Source organism: Triticum dicoccoides, chromosome 2B (genome assembly GCF_002162155.2).
Source record: "Triticum dicoccoides isolate Atlit2015 ecotype Zavitan chromosome 2B, WEW_v2.0, whole genome shotgun sequence".
Lineage (NCBI taxonomy): Eukaryota > Viridiplantae > Streptophyta > Magnoliopsida > Poales > Poaceae > Triticum > Triticum dicoccoides.
The window spans coordinates 450,215,750-450,235,275 of record NC_041383.1 but is presented as its reverse complement, the minus strand read 5'-3'; the positions used below and the strand labels follow the sequence as shown (position 1 = coordinate 450,235,275).

Below are 19,526 nucleotides of genomic sequence, written 5' to 3'. Positions count from 1 at the left end.
AGGGGGCGGCCAGAGGAGGAGGAGGAGGGAGGGGCGGTGGGAGGAGGGCGGCCGGAGTAGGAGGGGGAGGGAGGGGAGGAGGGAGGAGGAGGAATAGAGGGAGTACCTCGGTGGAGGAGCAGCGCGACGGCGGCGGACGACGGGTTGGGTACGGGCGAGAGCGAGTGAGAGGGAGAGTGAGTGAGAGGGCAACCGCTCCAGGATAAGGTAAGTAAGTAGTAGCGCGTTCCAAGATACGCGCTACTGTTATGTGATGTAGCAGTAGCGCTGGTTACGGATACGCGCTACTGCTAAGTGCGGCTAGCCATCTGCGCCCAGTACAAATATAGAAGCAGCGCGTTTTCCTAGCACGCGCTACTATTAAAGTAGTGCAGTAGCGCAGTTTATTTAAACACGCTACTACTAAGTAGCAGTAGCGCCCTGTTTTGTCCAACGCTACTACTAAGATGTTGTGTATAAGGTTTTCCCTAGTAGTGGTGGTTCCAGTGGGGCAGGTCAAGACGGCGCTGTGGGGATGGAGGTTGCGCGATAGATGAGGCGAATGTCGGGGCAACTCCTTGGAGGTGGAGGATGGGGCAGCTAATCCGGTAGGACGACGAGATCGACGATGGATCCTCATCTGGTGCGGTGGATGAGGGATGGTGAGCTGTTGTGGTGGACGACATAGTCGGGGAAGAGTCTCCGGCTGGGCGGCGGTCGGGAGGCCGATGGAGGAGCGTGGGGTTTCGCGGGTTTTGGTGGACGAATGGGGGGAACAAAGGGGAAGGGAGGGGGAGCCATGGCTTAGGGACACACTTGTCCGAAATGTAGGGTAAGTTACCGGCGTACCCCCACCGGTTTTGACACCGTGACATCGAGATTCATTTTTGGCTGAGGGGTAGAAGGGGGATTTCGCGTGTCTGGGCTGCGGGACCGATTTCGGATTAGGAGGGAGTTTTCGCGCGCGTCGAAATTTCGGGATAACAAGGCACGATGCGGGTTGAAGAGGCGGGAGTTTCAAAGCAGGTGATACAAAAGATACTCGAGCTTGAAAATTTTAGGATAACAAGGTGCGGATTCCTTGTTCGGGAGAACAAACTTAACGTGTACAAAAAACAATTCATACAAGACACAAGAGATTCATGTCCCCTTTTACTATGTTGCTATAAATGCAATTGAAAAAACTACAAGAAAAATGTAAAAAAAAATTAGAACAAGATTACCCTGCACAGTACCAAATCGATTCGCACTTCCCTCAACAACAACAAGAAACAAATCAATTCCCACCAAAAGAAAGAGTAATGTTCCTTTTTATATGATTACAAAGGCCAGGATCTCGAATTTCAATTTTTGAATCCACATTATGTTGAATTCGAATATATCGTTAGGTGACCTTGCGGTTTATAATTGATGTAGTCGTACATTTTGATCTTCCATCATATACGAACATTTTACTCCACCCTGTGAACATATATATTGTCATCTACCATATGGACTAAATTTGAATCAATTTTCCTTATCTTAATATGATTGTTGTCAAATTATACAATCTTTAAATATTATCTTGATAACAAAAACATGCATATAGTAGTAATCATATTTCAGTGTGCACTACCTGTACCATATGATCTCCAATTCAAATATTTTTATCCATTTTATGTTGAATTCAAATCATCGTACATTGGTCTAGGTAGCGAGATGTTCGGGATAATCTAAACCCTGTTTTCATATGTATAATTTTTGGCTGAATTGGGACAAGTTTTGGTATAAGCTTCTTGCAAAACCGGAGATTCTCTCAACAAGCCTCGTGGTTCTGAGAGGGAACGTGTCACCTTTGTGTGCGAAACGATATACGCTGCCTCCCTGGTTTTCTTTACAGAGGCAACATAGAACTATATGAGTGCCTTGTTAAATTTTGGAATTATTCCGGGTTCGTTTGGCCTTTTTATACATTAATTGAGTTTCTGGACTTTTAATGTGCACAATCCAAATTTGAACTGTAGGCACATGCTTCGGTGCACTAAAGTTGGTTGAAAAATCACATGTGTGTCCTTGGTTGAATTTCTAGGTCCCATGCAAGAAATGAGAATGAAATTCAAACATCTGGGCATCGTGACTCGGCCGAGAACAACGAGAAACTTGGATTTTAAATTCATGTAAATCCAAAACTCACCTGGAAATCATGAAACTTGGCATGGTGTCATGTCATGGCACTAACATGTTGTGGTAAAAAATTGGGCCGATTTGGAACAAGTTTTGGTATAGGGGCCGTTTGGATTATGCCCACACCAGCCCGACCAAAATGACGGCATGCCAAAATTTTGGCGAAGGAAATAGCCGCCGAGAACTCGCCCACACGCTAGTGCGGAATCACAACGGCTGGCCAAAAAGTCGGTTGTGAGCCATAAACTCGGGTGCGATCCAAACACTGGCCGAACCTGTGGTCAACGACCAAAATTTTGGAAGGGCAGCTTGGGGCTGCCATCCAAACAGCCCCATAAGCTTCTTGCAAACCGAAGCTTCTCTCAATAAGGCTCGTGGTTCTAAGAGGGAATGTGCCACCTTTGAGTGCGAAATGATATACGCTGCCCCCCCCCTTGAATTTCTTTACAAAGGCAACATAGAACTACATGAATGCCCTATTAAATTTTGGAATTATTTCGGGTTCATTTGTCCTTTTTTATACATTAATTTAGTTTCTGATCATTTAATGTGCATAATTCAAAAATGAACTACAAGCACATGCTCCAGTGCACCAGAGTTGGTTGAAAAATCACATCTGTGTCGTCGGGTGAATTTCTAGGTCCCATGCAAGAAATGGGAATAAAATTCAAACATCTGGGCATCGTGGCTCTGCTGAGAACATTGAGAAACTTGGATTCAAAATTCTTGTAAATCCAAAACACGTCTGAAAATCATGAAACTTGGCATGGTGTCATGGCATGGTACTACCATGCTGTGGTAAAAAAATTGGCCGAATAGGAACAAATTTTGGTATAAGCTTCTTGCAAACCGAAGCTTCTCTCAAGAAGGCTTGTGGTTCTGAGAGGGAACGTGCCACCTTTGAGTGCGAAACGATATACGCTGTCCCCCTTGAGTTTCTTTACAAAGGCAACATAGAACTACATGAGTGCCCTGTTAAATTTTCGAATTATTTCAGGTTCGTTTGTCCTTTTTTATACATTAATTGATTTTCTGGTCATTTAATGTGCATAATTCAAATTTGAACTACAAGCACATGCTCCCGTGCACCAAAGTTGGTTGAAAAATGACATCTGTGTCCTCAGGTGAATTTCTAGGTCCCATGCAAGAAATGGGAATAAAATTCAAACATCTGGGCATCGTGGCTCGGCCGAGAACATTGAGAAACTTGGTTTTAAAATTCTTGTAAATCCAAAACACGCCTAAAAATCATGAAACTTGGCATCGTGTCATGTCATGGTACTACCATGCTGTGGTAAAAAAATTGGCCGAATAGGAACAAATTTTGGTATAAGCTTCTTGCAAACCGGAGCTTCTCTCAAGAAGGCTCGTGGTTCTGAGAGGGAACGTGTCACCTTTGTGTGCATAATTCAAATTTGAAATACAAGCACATGCTCCAGTGCACCAAAGTTGGTTGAAAGATCACATGTGTGTCCTCGGGTAAATTTCTAGGTCCCATGCAAGAAATGGGAATGAAATTATAAATTCTGGGTGTCGTGGCTGGGCTGGAAACATTGAGAAACTTTGTTTTTTAATTCCTGTAAATCCAAAACACGCATGAAAATAATGAAACTTGGCTTGGTGCCATGACATGGCACCAACATGCTATGGTAATTTTGCTGTCCAATTTGCGAAGTTGCACACATTAACAATCAACAAAGTCATCTTGGAACAAGTGATGTCACGTTACAATTGGAAACACAAGTATTATTGAAACCGTGGGCGTTCTATTTACCATTTACGTGCCGCCACGCATCCCCTTTTTTTATTAGCTAGGAGGCGCTGTGCAAGGTAGCTATTTGAGTACGAGAGGCGTGCAATCATACCCCTGCGCGTGCTTATCGGGAGGAGAGCCCTTTGGCCTCCATCTGCCATCCACCTCTCTCCCAAGGTCTCCATTAATGGTGCCCGAGCCTCTGTTTAATGGCGTGGCTATGCCTCACTCAACTGAGATTTAAGAGAGAAAAAAGAAAATATGAAAGCACGGATCTTGATGTAAGATCCGACGGACCTATATAGCATCTACTGCAACTTATAGCAAGACTGATGAATATATAAGGACGACGACAGTGGATAACAATTGTCTTACATAATTAGGAAGATAATTAAAAAAGCCACATGCGGCTACGCCCGAAATACACAAGGGAAAAAGAAGAAGGAAGACAACAATCTGGCTCGCTGATATCTACTTTCTTGATGCGTTGCTGCAGGCCGCGGGAACTAGTCTCCGCGGAGAGCGGCGATGAGCTATTTCGTGTCCTCAAGACGCTAGTTGAGAGCGTCCATGGATTCCTCCACCATCTTTTGGCACTCGATGTGGAGCATGTCATTCTCGTCCATAAGTTTCTTAACGATGACGCCGGTCCTCTTCAACAAGGCACTGGTCTCCTCCTGCTGGTCTGCACTTCGGACGATCTTCGCCCTCAGCAGGTCACGCTCAGCCCGGAGCCTGTCATTACCCTCCCTTAGTTGAGGGATGATGCCGGTAGCCTGTTCAAACGAGGCTTTCATGTCGTCCTACAACCTCGCCCAGCCGGAGATCTGATCCATCTGGCTGTGGACGATCGCATGCATGCGCTTGTAAGAGTCATCGCCTACCCGCGAGACATTTTCCCAGGCCGCTGCGGCGCGGCGGGACATCTCTGCTGCATTCACGGCGCGACGGGACATCTCTGCTACTTCTGTGGTGCGGCCGGACCAGTCTGTTGCATCGACAGCGCAGCGGGACCTCGATGCTGCTTCGACGGTGCGGCAGGACCTCTGTGCTGCTACTTCCGCGCGGCGGGACATGTCGGCTGCTTTCGCAGCGAGGCAGGGCATCTCTCGTGCTTCCGCTTCCATGATCACCTCTCCCTGGTGGTAATCTCTCGACCTAGAACTCACGCTGGCCATGGAAGACGCAAGGGAAGGATGCTGAATGACTTGTTTGTTTTTGTGGATGAGGAGTTGAGGAGGTATGTGCAGTCATCTTGGCATAGTAGTATTTATAACCGAGTAGTAATACGCTCCTAAGTGGGAAACCGTTTAGGTTGTGATCGGTGTGAATAGGTTTGCAATTAAATATACCATGGTAGTAGTAGTAATTTGGAATGTGACGAGACACAAGATCAAAATTTATTGACTGTTCTAGTTTCAAAGTGCGGCACTATTCCCGGATGGCATAACGTGGGCACGTGTTCTCGGCCATGGTGTAGCATATGCCATGGTAGTTCTTTTTCTACTGTTGTGTACGTGCAATAACTGGCATCGTTGGATACATATCTTACGGTTATTGGGGCATTCGACATGAATAGCTGCATCGCGAGCTATAAACTAGTCTTTTTTTCAGACGCATTACACCTATCTCCCGGGACTTCTCACACACACCATCTCTAGCTCCCTAGGTCGATGCCACCCACATACACTTGTACTATGAGTTTAGTATGTTATACATGAAGAGAAGAGGTGCATGCACGCACTCGTCCTCTCTCTCACACGCATCTGTAGCTACGAATTGTAGTGTTCTCAACCATCCGATTGGCTCTATCATAGGTTTCACGTTGCTCCTTGGACTTGAGATTGAGAAGTTTAAAACGTGAAGTCTAAGCTGGAGGCGCGAGGTTTTGGTTAATGTGCGGGCCGCACACAGTACCAACACGACACGAGCTTCGTCTGCCTGGTGTGAAGTCCGGTGAGTTGTCCAACACAACCAGGCCCTGCTTGGTATCTGCACCTCGACTTATGCGCAGAGAAATTAGGGTCGGAGGGAGTACTACTACTAGTGGTACTACTTTGATGTGTCGCGTCAACTCGCACAAGTATGATACACTTCATGAACAAACAAGCATATAAGCTCCCTCCGTCCGAAAATACTTGTCATCAAAATGGATAAAAAGGGACGTATCTAGAACTAAAATATGTCTAGATACATCTCCTTTTATCCATTTTGATGACAAGTAGTACTTCTTACCCGAAGGAACTTTATATCCAACAAACACAAAATATCTGTTCGACTGTTGGAAATTACTGATCTGATGTCAAAGTAATTGCTGCATCGCCATCAAAACCCACCATCTCTTAAGCTAAAGTAGACCGAGCTAATCCCTATGTTAGCATATTACTAAGATAAACAAAAGGCACTGTAGAAACATTTAGGACGTGAGCTTGTCAATCTGAATGTGGAGGGACACCAGCTTAGCCGCGGCAAGCAGCTTGGGTGGAATTGTGAAGAAGGTCAGCTCCTGCACGGCGATGTCGCCGGGCTCCTTTCTGCTTGTCACCTCCATTTCCACCTTGACGGCGTCGGTCGTGCCTTTGGGCTCCCCCGGCGGGCCGTTCGCCCACAGCTTGGCTACATAGTGCGGCAGTGGGGACGCCCTCGCTCTGATGCAGACGACCGACACGGCAATAGGCGCGCCGATGTCGAGCACGCCGCCGACCAAGAAAAACATGTGGTCGTCCTCCTCCGCGAACAGCAAGAGCCGTGGCTCCAACAATGGCACTTCCAGCTGGAGCACCTTGCCGTACTGGATCCTGTGCACGGGCATGGGATGCGCGATGCTGATGTGGTGGTAGAACGCTGGCAGCGGGCCTTCATAGCCGCAGACGGGCACGTGGCATTTGCAGGGCGCGAGCGGACACACGCTCTGGTGATCGGCGAGCTTGTGGTAAGTGACGTAGAGCCCACAGCCTTCGTGTGGGCACTCCACCCTCACCGACGAAAGGAGGGCATCCACCGCCGTGTTCCGCACATCGAAGCCACCGCCGCGCTCGCACTTCTGGCCCTGCCGCTGGTTCCCAGGGCGCTCAACGCGGCAGTCCGTGCAGGCCAGGTGCCCTCCCTTGCACTACACAAATCAATCGAAAAACACATCAATCAAGAAACCTGCACCTTGCTCGATCAGCCGAACGGACGAGGTGTATACGAAACTCATACACTGGAGGCTTCAAGGGGCGGAGGCACAAGGAGCCGTGGAACAAGCTGAGGTCCATCGAGACCATAGAGAGCTCCATCGCCGGGTCTTGTTCCATCTGCATGATCTCGCCCTCCTCGTGCACAACTATCTCTCGCTGTAGGGCCGAGGCATTACAAAGATTTACCGTTACATATTCATACTACTTCAAGGTGCATTCAATCAACACATGCAAGTATCAAAAGGAGAGTCACGTCATGCATGCATGCGTTGTAATTAATGCATCGGTAAACGCAAATTATTGAATATATCAAGTGCAATGCTTTGATGTGTCGCGTCAACTAGTACAACAACGAGAAGTTTGACTATCCTCTCCCTCGCAGACTGCTCCTGCCTTTGGCTGTATGACAGGTTGGCCACCCACCTGTTGGGCCCACCTGTCATACACGCAAAGGCAGGAGCACTAAGTCAATGAACCTGCGTCCTTCCCTCGCCCATGAGCGTGGCGGCTGGCAGGACTAGGAGAAGCTTTTGCTACATGCTCTCCCTCCCGCACGCGATGGACATGCAGCAGTTCAATCGGTGTCAGATGGCCAGAAGCGTACTGTAGTACTCCTCCAGTGCAGTAGTACTCCATCATTGTTTGACTTCCCGAAGAGGCGAAGAGTCAAGTGCAACCCGGACGCTCGTGTGGCAGTTTCATGTGTAGAGTAGTCTAGGATAGAGTGTACCATGCCTGTAAGCTTAAAATCATTGGGGTCGGCTCCATGCTATGTGGCCGTCTCGAAGTTTTTTTAAATTAAAATAGTCTTCTAGCCCTACCTGTCATCCTGGTGATTGTAGTTTGTAGGCTCATCTGGTCAAGACAGGAATATATATTTTAATTTGTGGTGGGTAAATGCTAGAGGTTGCAACAAATATATTGTACATTGCGGGTCTTTCAGCCAAGTTTAGAGGCAAGCATGTGGGGCCAGTGCTATGATGTGTCGCGTCAACCCGTACAACGAGAAGCTTGATTTTACTACCACACGCCTTCTCCCTCGCCCATGCACGCAGTTGCTCGCAGACGAGGACAGGCTTTCGCTCCCGCTCGCGGTGGACAGCCATGCAGCAGTGGATTCGATACTGTAGAAGCAGTAGTAGTAACATCATTGTTCGTCTTCTCGAAGAGGCGAATAGCCAAGCGCAACCCGAACGTGGCAGTTGCGATCCTTGGAGCACGCATATAGCCAGGCTCTTGCATGAGACAAAATTGCTATGTGAGCCCACTATTGTAGTACATACTTGCTAGTATAGCCCTATAAACCAGAAAGGAGTTTTTGCCTTTCTAGAGATTTCAACAAGTGACTAGACTACACTGAGACGGAGTACATATGGAGCAAAATGAGTGAATCTACACCGTAAATAAATATGTAGTTCTCTCGTTTTCCTCTCCGTGGTGCACAATATTGAGTATATTGACTAGTCTCTTTTTGACACACATTTACGGGTTTTTTTAACACAGGACAGACGCAAGTGCTCATATACACGCGCATACACTCACCCCTATGATGCACACACGCACACCCTACCCCTATGAGGCTAGTTCCAATGCATTGGTGCTTACATGAGGTGCTAATAAGCACATTAAAAACTTTAGCAACTAAAGTCCCCAATGCATAGGTGCTTAACTTATTTTGCAACTAAAGTTCTTCATGCATTGGCGGGATCCTTCCAATTTAATTGTTTTGCCTAGGTTCTCGCGCTTGGCATTGTTTCTTCCTAGGGTCATCACACTCACCACTCTCCTCTTAATTACCTTGCCACATCAAACTTTTTGCCTACACGGCAGCCTTAGCAGATGTACAAGGTGGAGCATTGGGAGGGGCTTGAGCACCTCTGAAATACTGAGCCGACACTATCATCTTGAAATTTATGAAGTCACCATAGGCACCTCATCGTCGACGGGAACGTCTCCTGACATGTGATAGATGCGAGCGGCAGTCGCCTCCATAGGTGCTTGAATGCCAAGGAGGGAGAGGGTAGCGGTTCCCGAGACGTTGAATGGTCAATGATGCATCCTCAATTACATGAAGAGGGAATTAATTGGAGAAGTAGAATAGAGCCAGCACAATGTGAATGCAACAAAGTTTGGACTCTCATATAAAGGCGCCCCACCACTCCAATCCATCTACTCCTAGTCTCTATGCAACACTGCTCACTCCAATCCAAGACCAAGTGACCAGAAGCCACAAGCACCTATGGAGGCGATGGACGTGAGCGCTAGTCGGTTGTGCCAAATCATCCAAGGTGCCGGCCTGCGGCCCTGCACCGTGCAGCATTTCTAGATGATGCTGGCGACCGCCGGCATCGTAGCCCTCGCCAATGCCGGCTTCGCCTCTCGCATGGATGACATGATGGTCAACTCCATCTGCAAGTTCACCGTCGTCAAGAAGCACGCGGACAACCTTGCCGTACTACTCCAGCCCAGGCTCTTCATTGCATGCCACCATCATCGACCTCCATGGTGACAAACTCTTTCAAGCCCTGGTGGCCCTGCAGGTGCCGGAGGTCGCGATGAAGAATGTGCACCTCGATGCCGCGCTCGTCGCGCAACGCCTCACCACGCAAGAAACCGTCGACCGACACATCCACGTCTACTAGGAAATCTTCTACATAGGCCACTACAAGGCAAGCGAGGAAAGAAAGATGTTGGCCTTCTTCCAGCGGCCGGAATCTTTGGACGCCATTGTTTAGAAGCACGTCACCTAGCCACGAAAGTCGTTGCTACTTAGCCGTCGTTCGGTGGGCCGGCGCCCTGAGTCGAGGAGGTGGACGTCGTTGATGGATGCATCTCTTCTTCTTGCCTCCTGTAACCAGCACTGCATCGCCTCGTGGCCTTAATGTTTTATTAGTATAGTACTCCCTCCATTCCCAAATATAAGTCTTTCTAAAGATTCCAGCAAGTGACTACATACGAAGCAAAATGAGTGAATCTACACTCTAAAATATGTCTACATACATCCGTATGTTGTATTCCATTTGAAATACTCCCTTCGTCCGGAAATACTTGTCATCAAAATGTATAAAAAGGGGTGTATCTAGAACTAAAATACATCTAGATACATCCCCTTTTATTCATCTTGATGACAAGTATTTCCGGACGGAGGGAGTAGTATCTAAAAAGGCTTATATTTAGGAACGGAGGGAGTATATGGCATTTTTACTCCAGTCGTAATGTTTTCACTATGAGGTGGGGCCGCAGTTGAGCAAACCCACCCTGTGCACTAGGCGTCGGCCGAGTTTAGAATTAGAAGAGAGAAACGAGGGAGGAGAGCTAGTTGTAGCACGGACACTGTTGTCAGATGGGACTCGTGTTGATATAATAGGAGTATTGAGCACTCGTGTCTCTCTTTTTTTAGGAAAAAATAGTCGTATGTCTAGTACCACTAGTTGGGTGCGTGCGACCTATAGCTGGTCTCTTTTTCGAACTGCAGCTACGCTTCATAGTACATATTTTTTCACGCATTTATCCTCCTATATGTACTCCTAGGCTATTTCCACGTGCTCCCTTTCGCCGACATGTGGGACATAGAGCATCGGGGTCGTAGTGCATGCACGACTCGGAGCATATGCCGGGGTACTTCACATTTCAGACCTACGAATTACATGCAACCCCCCCGTAGAAGAATAAATAAATAAATGAATTACTACATGAAACCGGATTATTTTCGTAGAAACCGGAGCACGTTCATTAAAATATGGACATAACACATTTACAAAAAATGACCGGACCCGAACCAGTCTAAGGGCCTCTTTGATTTTTCCGCAAAAGAAAGGGCCTCTTTGAGTCACAGGATACTAAAAACACAAGAATGGGGAAAGTATGATGGCGATGAACCGAGACGAGTAGGACTCCAACTCAGTTATAGGTTAGAGTTAGATTCTAACCCTGAACTAACTATAAACCAAAGAGGTGTATGGATGGCAGGGTTATATTGACAATAAATGCTCTTTCTCAATCATTTGACTACTTTGGACCCTATTTCCTGCCGGATATGGTGTGGCCGGCTCTTGTGTGGCCTCCTCCCACTCACAATTGACATAAACGAACCATCTTTACAAATCAAGCATGCAAAACATGATAAATTTTACTTTGTCCATACAAATGAGATATCCCACTTAAACATACAAGTCATCAATCAAGCTTCACAAAAAAAAAATACATTCCATGAAACAAAGCATGAGCTAACTCATCACGGAAGTCATTCACGACAGGGAGGGAGCCCAGAGCCCCTCACACACCCAGGGAGGAGCTCGTCATCGTTGCTATGGAGGAAGGCTCCGTAGAGACCAAGCCCCGGAAACCCCTCCAACGCTAGCGCTTGCGATTTGAGGTTGACACCGGCATGGGTGGCAGGGCCGCTTGCTGCCGACTGCAAACTTAATCTTTGGGCCTCTAGAAATAATGCAAGCATGAAACTGAAATACCTAGAAAGGTGAAGTGAATCTTTGGGCCTCTAGAAATAATGCAAACCTGGAACTAAAATACCTAGAAAGGTGAACTGAATCTTTGGGCCTCTAGAAATAATGCAAGAATGAAACTGAAATACCTAGAAAGGTGGACTGAATCTTTGGGCCTCTAGAAATAATGCAAGCCTGAAACTGAAATACCTAGAAAGGTGAACTGAATCTTTGGGCCTCTAGAAAGATCTATTACCTCTTCAAGCAGCATCAAACAATTCCATGCGTGCACCACAAATCGATGCCATGTTTGATTAGGATCTACTTTTCCAAATCAGAATTAGCGCTAGAGCGAGCAAGATCAATGATATGGCTGTGAAATAGAGAAGGAACGAACAAACTCACCCCTCTCACGACCTCCCTGGTAGATGCGCCGCGCCGCGCACGGCAGAGGGAGAAAAATGACCGGAGAAGGGGGAGCAGGGCGACCTTCGAAGGCCAGAGGGAGAGTGCGGCCGGAGTAGGGCGGCGGAGGCCGGAGGGAGAGGGCGGCTGGAGGAGAGAGAGGGCGAGCGGCAAAGCGGCACTTGGGCGGGCGACCCAATGGGGAACACAGAGGAGTCGTGAGGGGCAGGGGGAGGGAGCGATCTGGTGCGAGCAGGGGAGATCTTTTTAGTTCTCTTTTAGTGGGCCCGAGGATAACTAACCCAATTAGAACCTCTCCACTGGGCTAGTTTTTTAGATGTGTTAGAGCAAACTAGCTCAAACTAACCCCTCCTATTTTGATAATTTAAGGCTATTTCAACCCAAACTAGCTCTAACTCAGGGATCCAAACAAAGAGGAGTAGTACTATACATGCTATAGTCTGGACCGTAGCACATTATTTTTTATGGCCATGTCACCACATTGTTTTCTATTGCTGGTTCACTGGTTTACCGTGGTTCGCACTGTTGGTTCACTGGGCTACCGTGGTTCGCACTGCTGGTTCACTGGGCTGCCGTGGTTTGCACTCCTCCGACGTGAGTAATAGTAGTAGTAGTATATACCACATCATTCTTTGCTCCTTCTTACTACGTACTTCGCCGACATGTGGGAGAGCCAGCATCCAGGTCGACATGTCATGCACCAGATTAGAGTGTGAAACGAAAGGGGGGCATCACCTCGGTCGTAGCGCCAGTAATTCATGACTATAGTGAGTAGTCATATCACAAGTCTTTCCAGCAGTAATGCGCCGTCAAATCGCACAGCCCGACCTTTCCAGCAGTAAGTTTGAATCCACCACTCCCTCACTCTCCTCGCCTCTCTGTCAAACCGCCTACCCGAAAACTGCCGCTGGTACTGCCTGGGAAAAGCCCCGCCCTCAACTTTTAACTACGCGAAAATAGTTCGCGGTTGTTCGTTCCATATAAATACTAGTACTGTATGTTTATTCACCTGTGGGGTTGTTCAATGAATGGAGGGCCGGGGAGCACAAGTGAACAATACTAGTACTACTTGTAGTAATAGGAGTCATAGAGTTAGTCACCTTAAATAGAGAGTTTCTTTTCTTTAATGCCACGTACACAAATTGAAACGCTTGTTGTGGAGAGAAAAAGATAATCACTCCACTATATATGTATGCAGGGGCCTGAGCGCTTACTTTGCTAGGGTTGCTCTCTTCATTCTCTCATACTCTCCAGATCTAAACAAGACAGCGGTAGCGACATTTTCTCTCTGCTCACCGCTGGTCACAGATCCGGCCGGATCCCTTCGGCCGGTGTGTGTAGAGGACTAAAAGGTGCATCATTCACGCGGTCATCACCGCCATGGGAGGAAACCCACAGCTGCTGGCGGGGCCCGATCCTCTGCCCGTGCCATTCTCTCTGACACAGCACCGGCTCGGGAGGTCCTCCAACCCTTCTTCCTCCATGCCGTATTGTGTGCAGATTGGACCTGCCGCCGCCAACATCCTGACGAACCTCAGGTACAAGTTCTTCGAAAGCGGCCTTGCTCTACTGCCCCAGCTCTCAACGTGTCTGCATGTGCATCTTTTTCTACTTCCATTAGCTCTTCCACATCCACCTAAATTTTTAGTATTATTAGAGGTAAAGCTACTTCATGCATTCGAATCTAGGACTTGGTTCAAACAACGAAGAAGGGGGGGATCATAGCATGAATCTAGGACTTGATTCAAAGAGGAAATAGCAGGGGGAAAGTAGTAGAGACCGGATACCCAACCGGTATCTTGGTTGAAAAGGGAGATAATGGGAAAACTCGGTACAAACTAGATAAGGAACATATCTATTATTGGTTGAAAAAAGGATAGACAGTGGCGGCTGGTGGACAAGTCAACAGAGTATGTCTAGGATTCTATTTGCTGCCCTCACATAGTAAAAGGTCCCCAGGATTACATTTGCTTCCCTCACATAGTAAAAGGTCTCCAGGATTAGATTTGCTGCCCTCACATAGTAAAAGTTCTCCAGGATTAGATTTGCTGCCCTCACAGAGCATGAACAAACTCGGCATCACCACTTTATGCCTCCTTGTAGGTACATTGTGCTGATGTGTCCTCTGTCGCATGTCCTTATACCAACCTTTTGCTGTTGTTAATGTAAGGGCGCATGTAAAATGAAGTGATCACACTGTTACCTTAAGGACATGTCTAACCAGTGTTATTGTTAATCTAATGCCTCCAGTGATATGATGCAATTAAACTGTGTTAACAAATGGTACTCCTGCTATTTTCCCCAGTATGATAACTAAGTTGCTTCTTTATGCTGTTGAGTGACCTGCTGTCCCCATGGTCCCATGCCCTTAAACCAACTCTTTAGCTGCTGTTGATTTACTGTATCTGGTAAACAAGCAATGCCACCATTAAAGTACTCCCATATTTGAGGAATGTCATAGTTGATCGTAATGCTTCCGGTAACATGAAGCATTGCTGACGTTTTAAAATTTCTACTATCCTTGCGTGATTGCCATGAACATAATTAATATGCTTCTTTTCATTTCGTGTATGTTTCGTATATTCTTATTGACCAACAATTGTTTACTTTCTATCTTTTTGTGCAGATAGGGATATCCATTTCACCTGTTGCTATTGTGACCTTTTGGTGAACTGCACATAACACTTTTTTTGGAATGAGTGTCTTGTGCAGTTCAACTAAAATGTCATGTGGGAAACATCTCTCAATTTTGGTGGAACTGCACAAAATGGTGATTGGAGTTTCCAAAATCTCCATCAAATTCTGCTGGTAATCTCATGCAACATTTTATTAGATTTTGCAAGATGAGCCGTCACTGTCACCACAATGGCACTTTATTTTAGTGGAACTGCACAAAAGGATAAGCAAATTATAGTTGCACCTTACATGAGCAGGACAGCCAACCTCAATGTTGCTAAATTTTAGTGCAACTACTAAAGAAGAACTTGCCAGCTCATGAGAGCAAGTACTTCTTGCTAGCTAAATGATGCAACTTTCGCTTCATTTCAGGTGAATTGCAGAAAAGGCGCATGAATTGAATCATGGAACTCTAGGCTGGCCTCATCCGAGTGGAGTTGCAGGTTCACCACATCGAGTCGTGGCGGTATAGGGCCCCTCACACCGGTTGCTTCAGCTAGTGCCACTATTATAGTAATCATGCTCTTTCTTGTCTGTGCAAACAGGAATAGTCTACTACAGATGTTGTGATGGTCAAGAGCATTCGCCAAGTTCTTGGGTTGTATGACACGGCTAGCCAAGATGGATTTAATACCGATATTCACTTTATCAAAAGGCTCTAATGCGTTGGTTCTGAATCTTGCAAGCTGGGAATCAATGAGATGTGCAGGCATCTTTGTTGTACTTATTATTTGAATCTTATTTGTTGGTTCTGAATCTTGGAAGCTGGGAATCAATTAGATGTGTCGGCATCTTTGTTGTACTTATTATTTGAATCATATTTGTTGGTTCTGAATCTTGCAAGCTGGGAAACACGACATGATGATGCAGAGAACAACAAGCATAACAAACTGTTCAAACTTGGTAGTATTTTCTGTGTGAAAGTGTGGCAAATGTGTTGATCATGTGCGTCCTTAGAATAACAATTCTAATTGTTGTGCATGTTGATCCCGTGGCATTGATAGAACGAGCTAAGGCATTGCTTGTTTTAAGAATACATTTTAATTAAGGCTAATTAAATTTAAGTAAAGTGACCACTAACACTTGTTATTACAGTACCAATACAGACCCACTCGTGAACTGGCGTGTGTGGCCGGAATAGGTTTCTTAATGGAGGCGTTTGAATGCGCCGAGGGTGCATATTCTGCCGGGCATGCAGCGGGTGAAGGAGGGGTAGTAACTGTTGTCGCCTATACACACTCAGTTTACTGTTGAATCCAGTTCCCCAAGAGCTGAAAAACGAACTGCTGCTGCCGCCTACTCACTCGTTCACTTGAAGAGACTCCAATGGCGATCCGAGGGGTGAGCCTGCTAGATATGGACTTCAGCAAGGAGTTCACCTTTGAGTTCTCCATTCAGTCCCATGGTGGCACCAAGTTGAATGTGATGTACACCAACGATCCGGACTCGGTGAAGCTCTGCCTCGCCGAGTTCAAGCAGTACCTACAGGATGAGAAAGCACAAGGTTGTAGGACTAGAGCTTGTGCCCATCCATTCGCCTCCTGACAGGGACCAGCAGATCGCAGTCGCCCAGGTATGCATGCAAGACGAGGTTCTCGTCTACCACTGCTGTACGGCCATCAGAGGTTCTAGAGCATTCGCTCGTTTCATCGGCAGCGCTGACTGCACCTTCGCTACGGTGGAGAGAAGGAAGAACGCGACGATTCGGCCATCTGGTGCAACAAGCTTGTTGACATCCAAAAGCAATACAAGATCATTGGCAATGGGCAGGAGAAGGACTCCGTGGTTGACCTCGCCGAGACCAACATCAACCCCTGCTACGCCAACATGAAAGAAGACAATGATACCAAGGAGCTCCACCGGCCACCCTGCATTTGAACAAGTCAACCCTCGTACTCCCCTCCACCTGCGTCTTCCCCCGCTCCAGTTGGTTCGGTCAGCGGTCTCGACATCATCCTCTGCCTTGGTGCTCTCGTCGCAGCGCCGCCGTCTATCTTTCCGACCATGGTCAGCAAAACAAAAAGAATCGAGAGACAACTGTTCGTCGAGAGGCTGATAGTCTGGGGCCCACCAAGTCCATGGCCTAGGTTTTGTTGTTTAACATGGGCAGCCCACGACATGTTTCAATGTTTTTTGGATCAAGCGGCCCCTGGGCCTCCCAACCTAGCTTGTCTATAACATCAGCAGCCCAAGTTATGTTTGTTTTTTCAAGACGACGCACAACTCAGTTCTATTTTTTTGTAAAAATGCAAAACTAAACCTATGTTTTCCCTTCAATAATAGTATATATATATATATATATATATCTTATTTATGACATATATATATAATAAAAACAACATAAGGTTCCGTTAGACTTGTCGTTCGTCCAACCATTTTATAGACCTTCCCACTTCCTTTATTTTTTGTTTTCATTAATCCTATATCTGAATTTTCTTCCACTTTCTTTTTTGATGTAAACTGAGTTTTCTCCCAGTAAATTTCCCTAGAACCAACTCAACTGTCCCATGTCTAGCCTAAAAAATAATAATACCCCATGTCCTATTAACTCATCAAATTAAAATGATATTTTATTTCGTAAATTGAAAGTTCTTACAAAATAATAATAATAATTGTTTATATATAACTTGGCAAGTTAACTCCTAGTGATTGCGTACACAAGCTTGCAAAGATTTTACTGACCAATGCAGTAATAGACGTGCAATCATGTGTTTATGTTTTTATAACATTTCTCTGTCCAGCCCAACATGATATTTTCACCCAGCCCAGCAAGTCCGTGGATTTCGAGAAAAATGCAAATGGGCTTTAAATTCTACCATACAAATAAAATGGCTGCATAGATGCTACATCATTGTTTCACCCAGCCCACCAAATGGACTAGAAAACAAATGGACTGGCTGACATGTGGACCAGTAGGTCGAAGCCTAAGCAAGGCGTTGGATTTACATCCAACGGCCGACATTCTTCTTCAATCTCTCGTCTTCTTCCCCCAGTGCTGCCGGGACCGCCTGCTCCAGCCTCCGGCGTCCAGCGGTGTTGTTTTGCGCGCCTCGCAGCAAAGTGCTACCCCGCCATCAGCCAGGCCATTCCTCCACTCTGCACCTCCTGCTATTCTATGCCAAGTGTAGGCCCACCTGAACCAGTCAAGTTTCCTACTCCTTTCCGTTCGTGACTCCACTGCCATGTCTTCCCCATCTCCGGGTCATTCCAGTCTGGGGCCTCACCGTTGTCTACCGCCTCGCTGCGCTCGGCGCGACGTGGTCAACAAACAAGAGTCATCAGAAGAGGACTGTACGTGAGAGCCTGACGGCTGGGACCCATGAGGTCCATGGTCGCACGCAAGGAAAGTTCCTCCTTATTAAGCTATTTCCTCCCCCTGATAGCTGGGACCCACTGGCTGTATCTTCGCACGGAAGGAAGTGCCTCCTTGATATGCAAAAAAAAAACTATTCCTCCCGATGACAGCTGGGACCCGGCAGATTTGGTGGCTGACATGTGGGCCTACTAAGCAGACGTGTACGCAGGGCTTTGTCAACTTAATCAACAAATGATTCTAGCAGCTAGACCGTTGGATGTTAATCCAACAGCCGTGCTCCTTCTTCAACCTCTATTCTTGCTCCTGTATCCCGTGGGTGGCAGTGCTACCGTGCACCTGAACCAGTCAAGTTTCCCACTGCTCTCCATCTGCGACTCCACTGCCACGTCTTCCCCATCTCCGGGTCATTCCAGTCTGGGGCCTCTTCGTCGTCCACCGCCCTTGGTGCGCTCGGCAAGGTGTGGTCAACATGGTCAACAAACGAGAGTCATCGGAAGATGACTGTACGTGAGAGGCTGACGGTGGGGAAGCACCATGCCCATGGACGCATGCATGCAACTGCATCCTTTTTACCCTGAAAATTAATGTTTTCTCCCCCTGACTGCTGGGACCCACCAGCTACATCTTCGCATGCAAGGAAGTGCGTCCATATTACAGGAAAAAAATGATTCGACCCCTGACTGTTGGGACCCACCAGCTACATCTTCGCACGCAAGAAAGTGCCTGATAGTCTTGACCCACCTGGTCGAAGCGTACGTAGCGTTGTCATTCTGGTCGCGAACGTGTACATACATATTGGTCGATGTAGAGGCGCGCACGTGTCGTAGCAGAGGAGCGCACGTAGCATGTACATGTACGTACATTGGCCAGGGTGCAAGAAAGAAAATATGGCCACGTACGTACATACGGGCGGGGTCTCGAACACCTACTCGCGCATACGTATGGCCAGGGCTCGTGTACATGGCTAGGTCGGAACGGTGAAACTGCGTCGTCCTCGTGTTCATGGGGAGCCAACCGGCTGGGTTGGAACGGAATGCGTCATCGTGTTCATCGGGAGGGCTTGGACGGAATAGCCGATGGAAACGAGGCCTGGCGTACCACAGAACAGAGGAAACAGCCTTGTGTTCGACCAGCCACGGTCGACACGGGATCCTGTTCATCGAGTGGGGTCTGGCGTACCGCAAAACAGAGGAAACAAACTTCTGTTGGACCTCCTACGGTCGAAACGGGGTCCTGTAGATCGGGAGGGGTGTGGAATACCGCAAAATGGAGGAAATGGACTTGTGTTGGAGCGCTACGGTCGAAATGAGGGTCCTGTTCATCGAGAGGGGTGTGGCGTACCACAAAACAGGACTCCACGGGATACTGTTCATCTCCACCGTCCACCTCCTCCAGCCTCCATGGGCTACTGTTCATCCACCGCCGACCTCCTCCAGCGTCCACCTGCGACTGTTCATCCACGGGCTCCTGTTCATCCAGCTTCCACCGTGCGCTACTCCATCGACTACTGTTCAACCAGCCCTCTCCACGGGCTACTGTTCAACCACCCCTCCACGGGCTACTGTTCATCCAGCCCTCCACCGGCTACTATT

The 19,526-nt window shown here is 47.3% G+C and overlaps 1 protein-coding gene across 1 annotated transcript; it reads right to left on the bottom strand.

Annotated features, from left to right (window-relative positions):
* Window positions 1-6,311: 6,311 nt before the first annotated feature.
* Window positions 6,312-7,571, bottom strand: LOC119360933 (putative E3 ubiquitin-protein ligase SINA-like 6). The gene is made up of 3 exons (XM_037626369.1): window positions 7,551-7,571; window positions 7,159-7,230; window positions 6,312-7,007 (listed from the first exon to the last, which is right to left on the bottom strand). The coding sequence occupies exons 1-3, from the start codon at window positions 7,569-7,571 to the stop codon at window positions 6,312-6,314; spliced, it is 789 nt and encodes a 262-aa protein (XP_037482266.1).
* Between the last annotated feature and the right edge of the window lie 11,955 nt (window positions 7,572-19,526).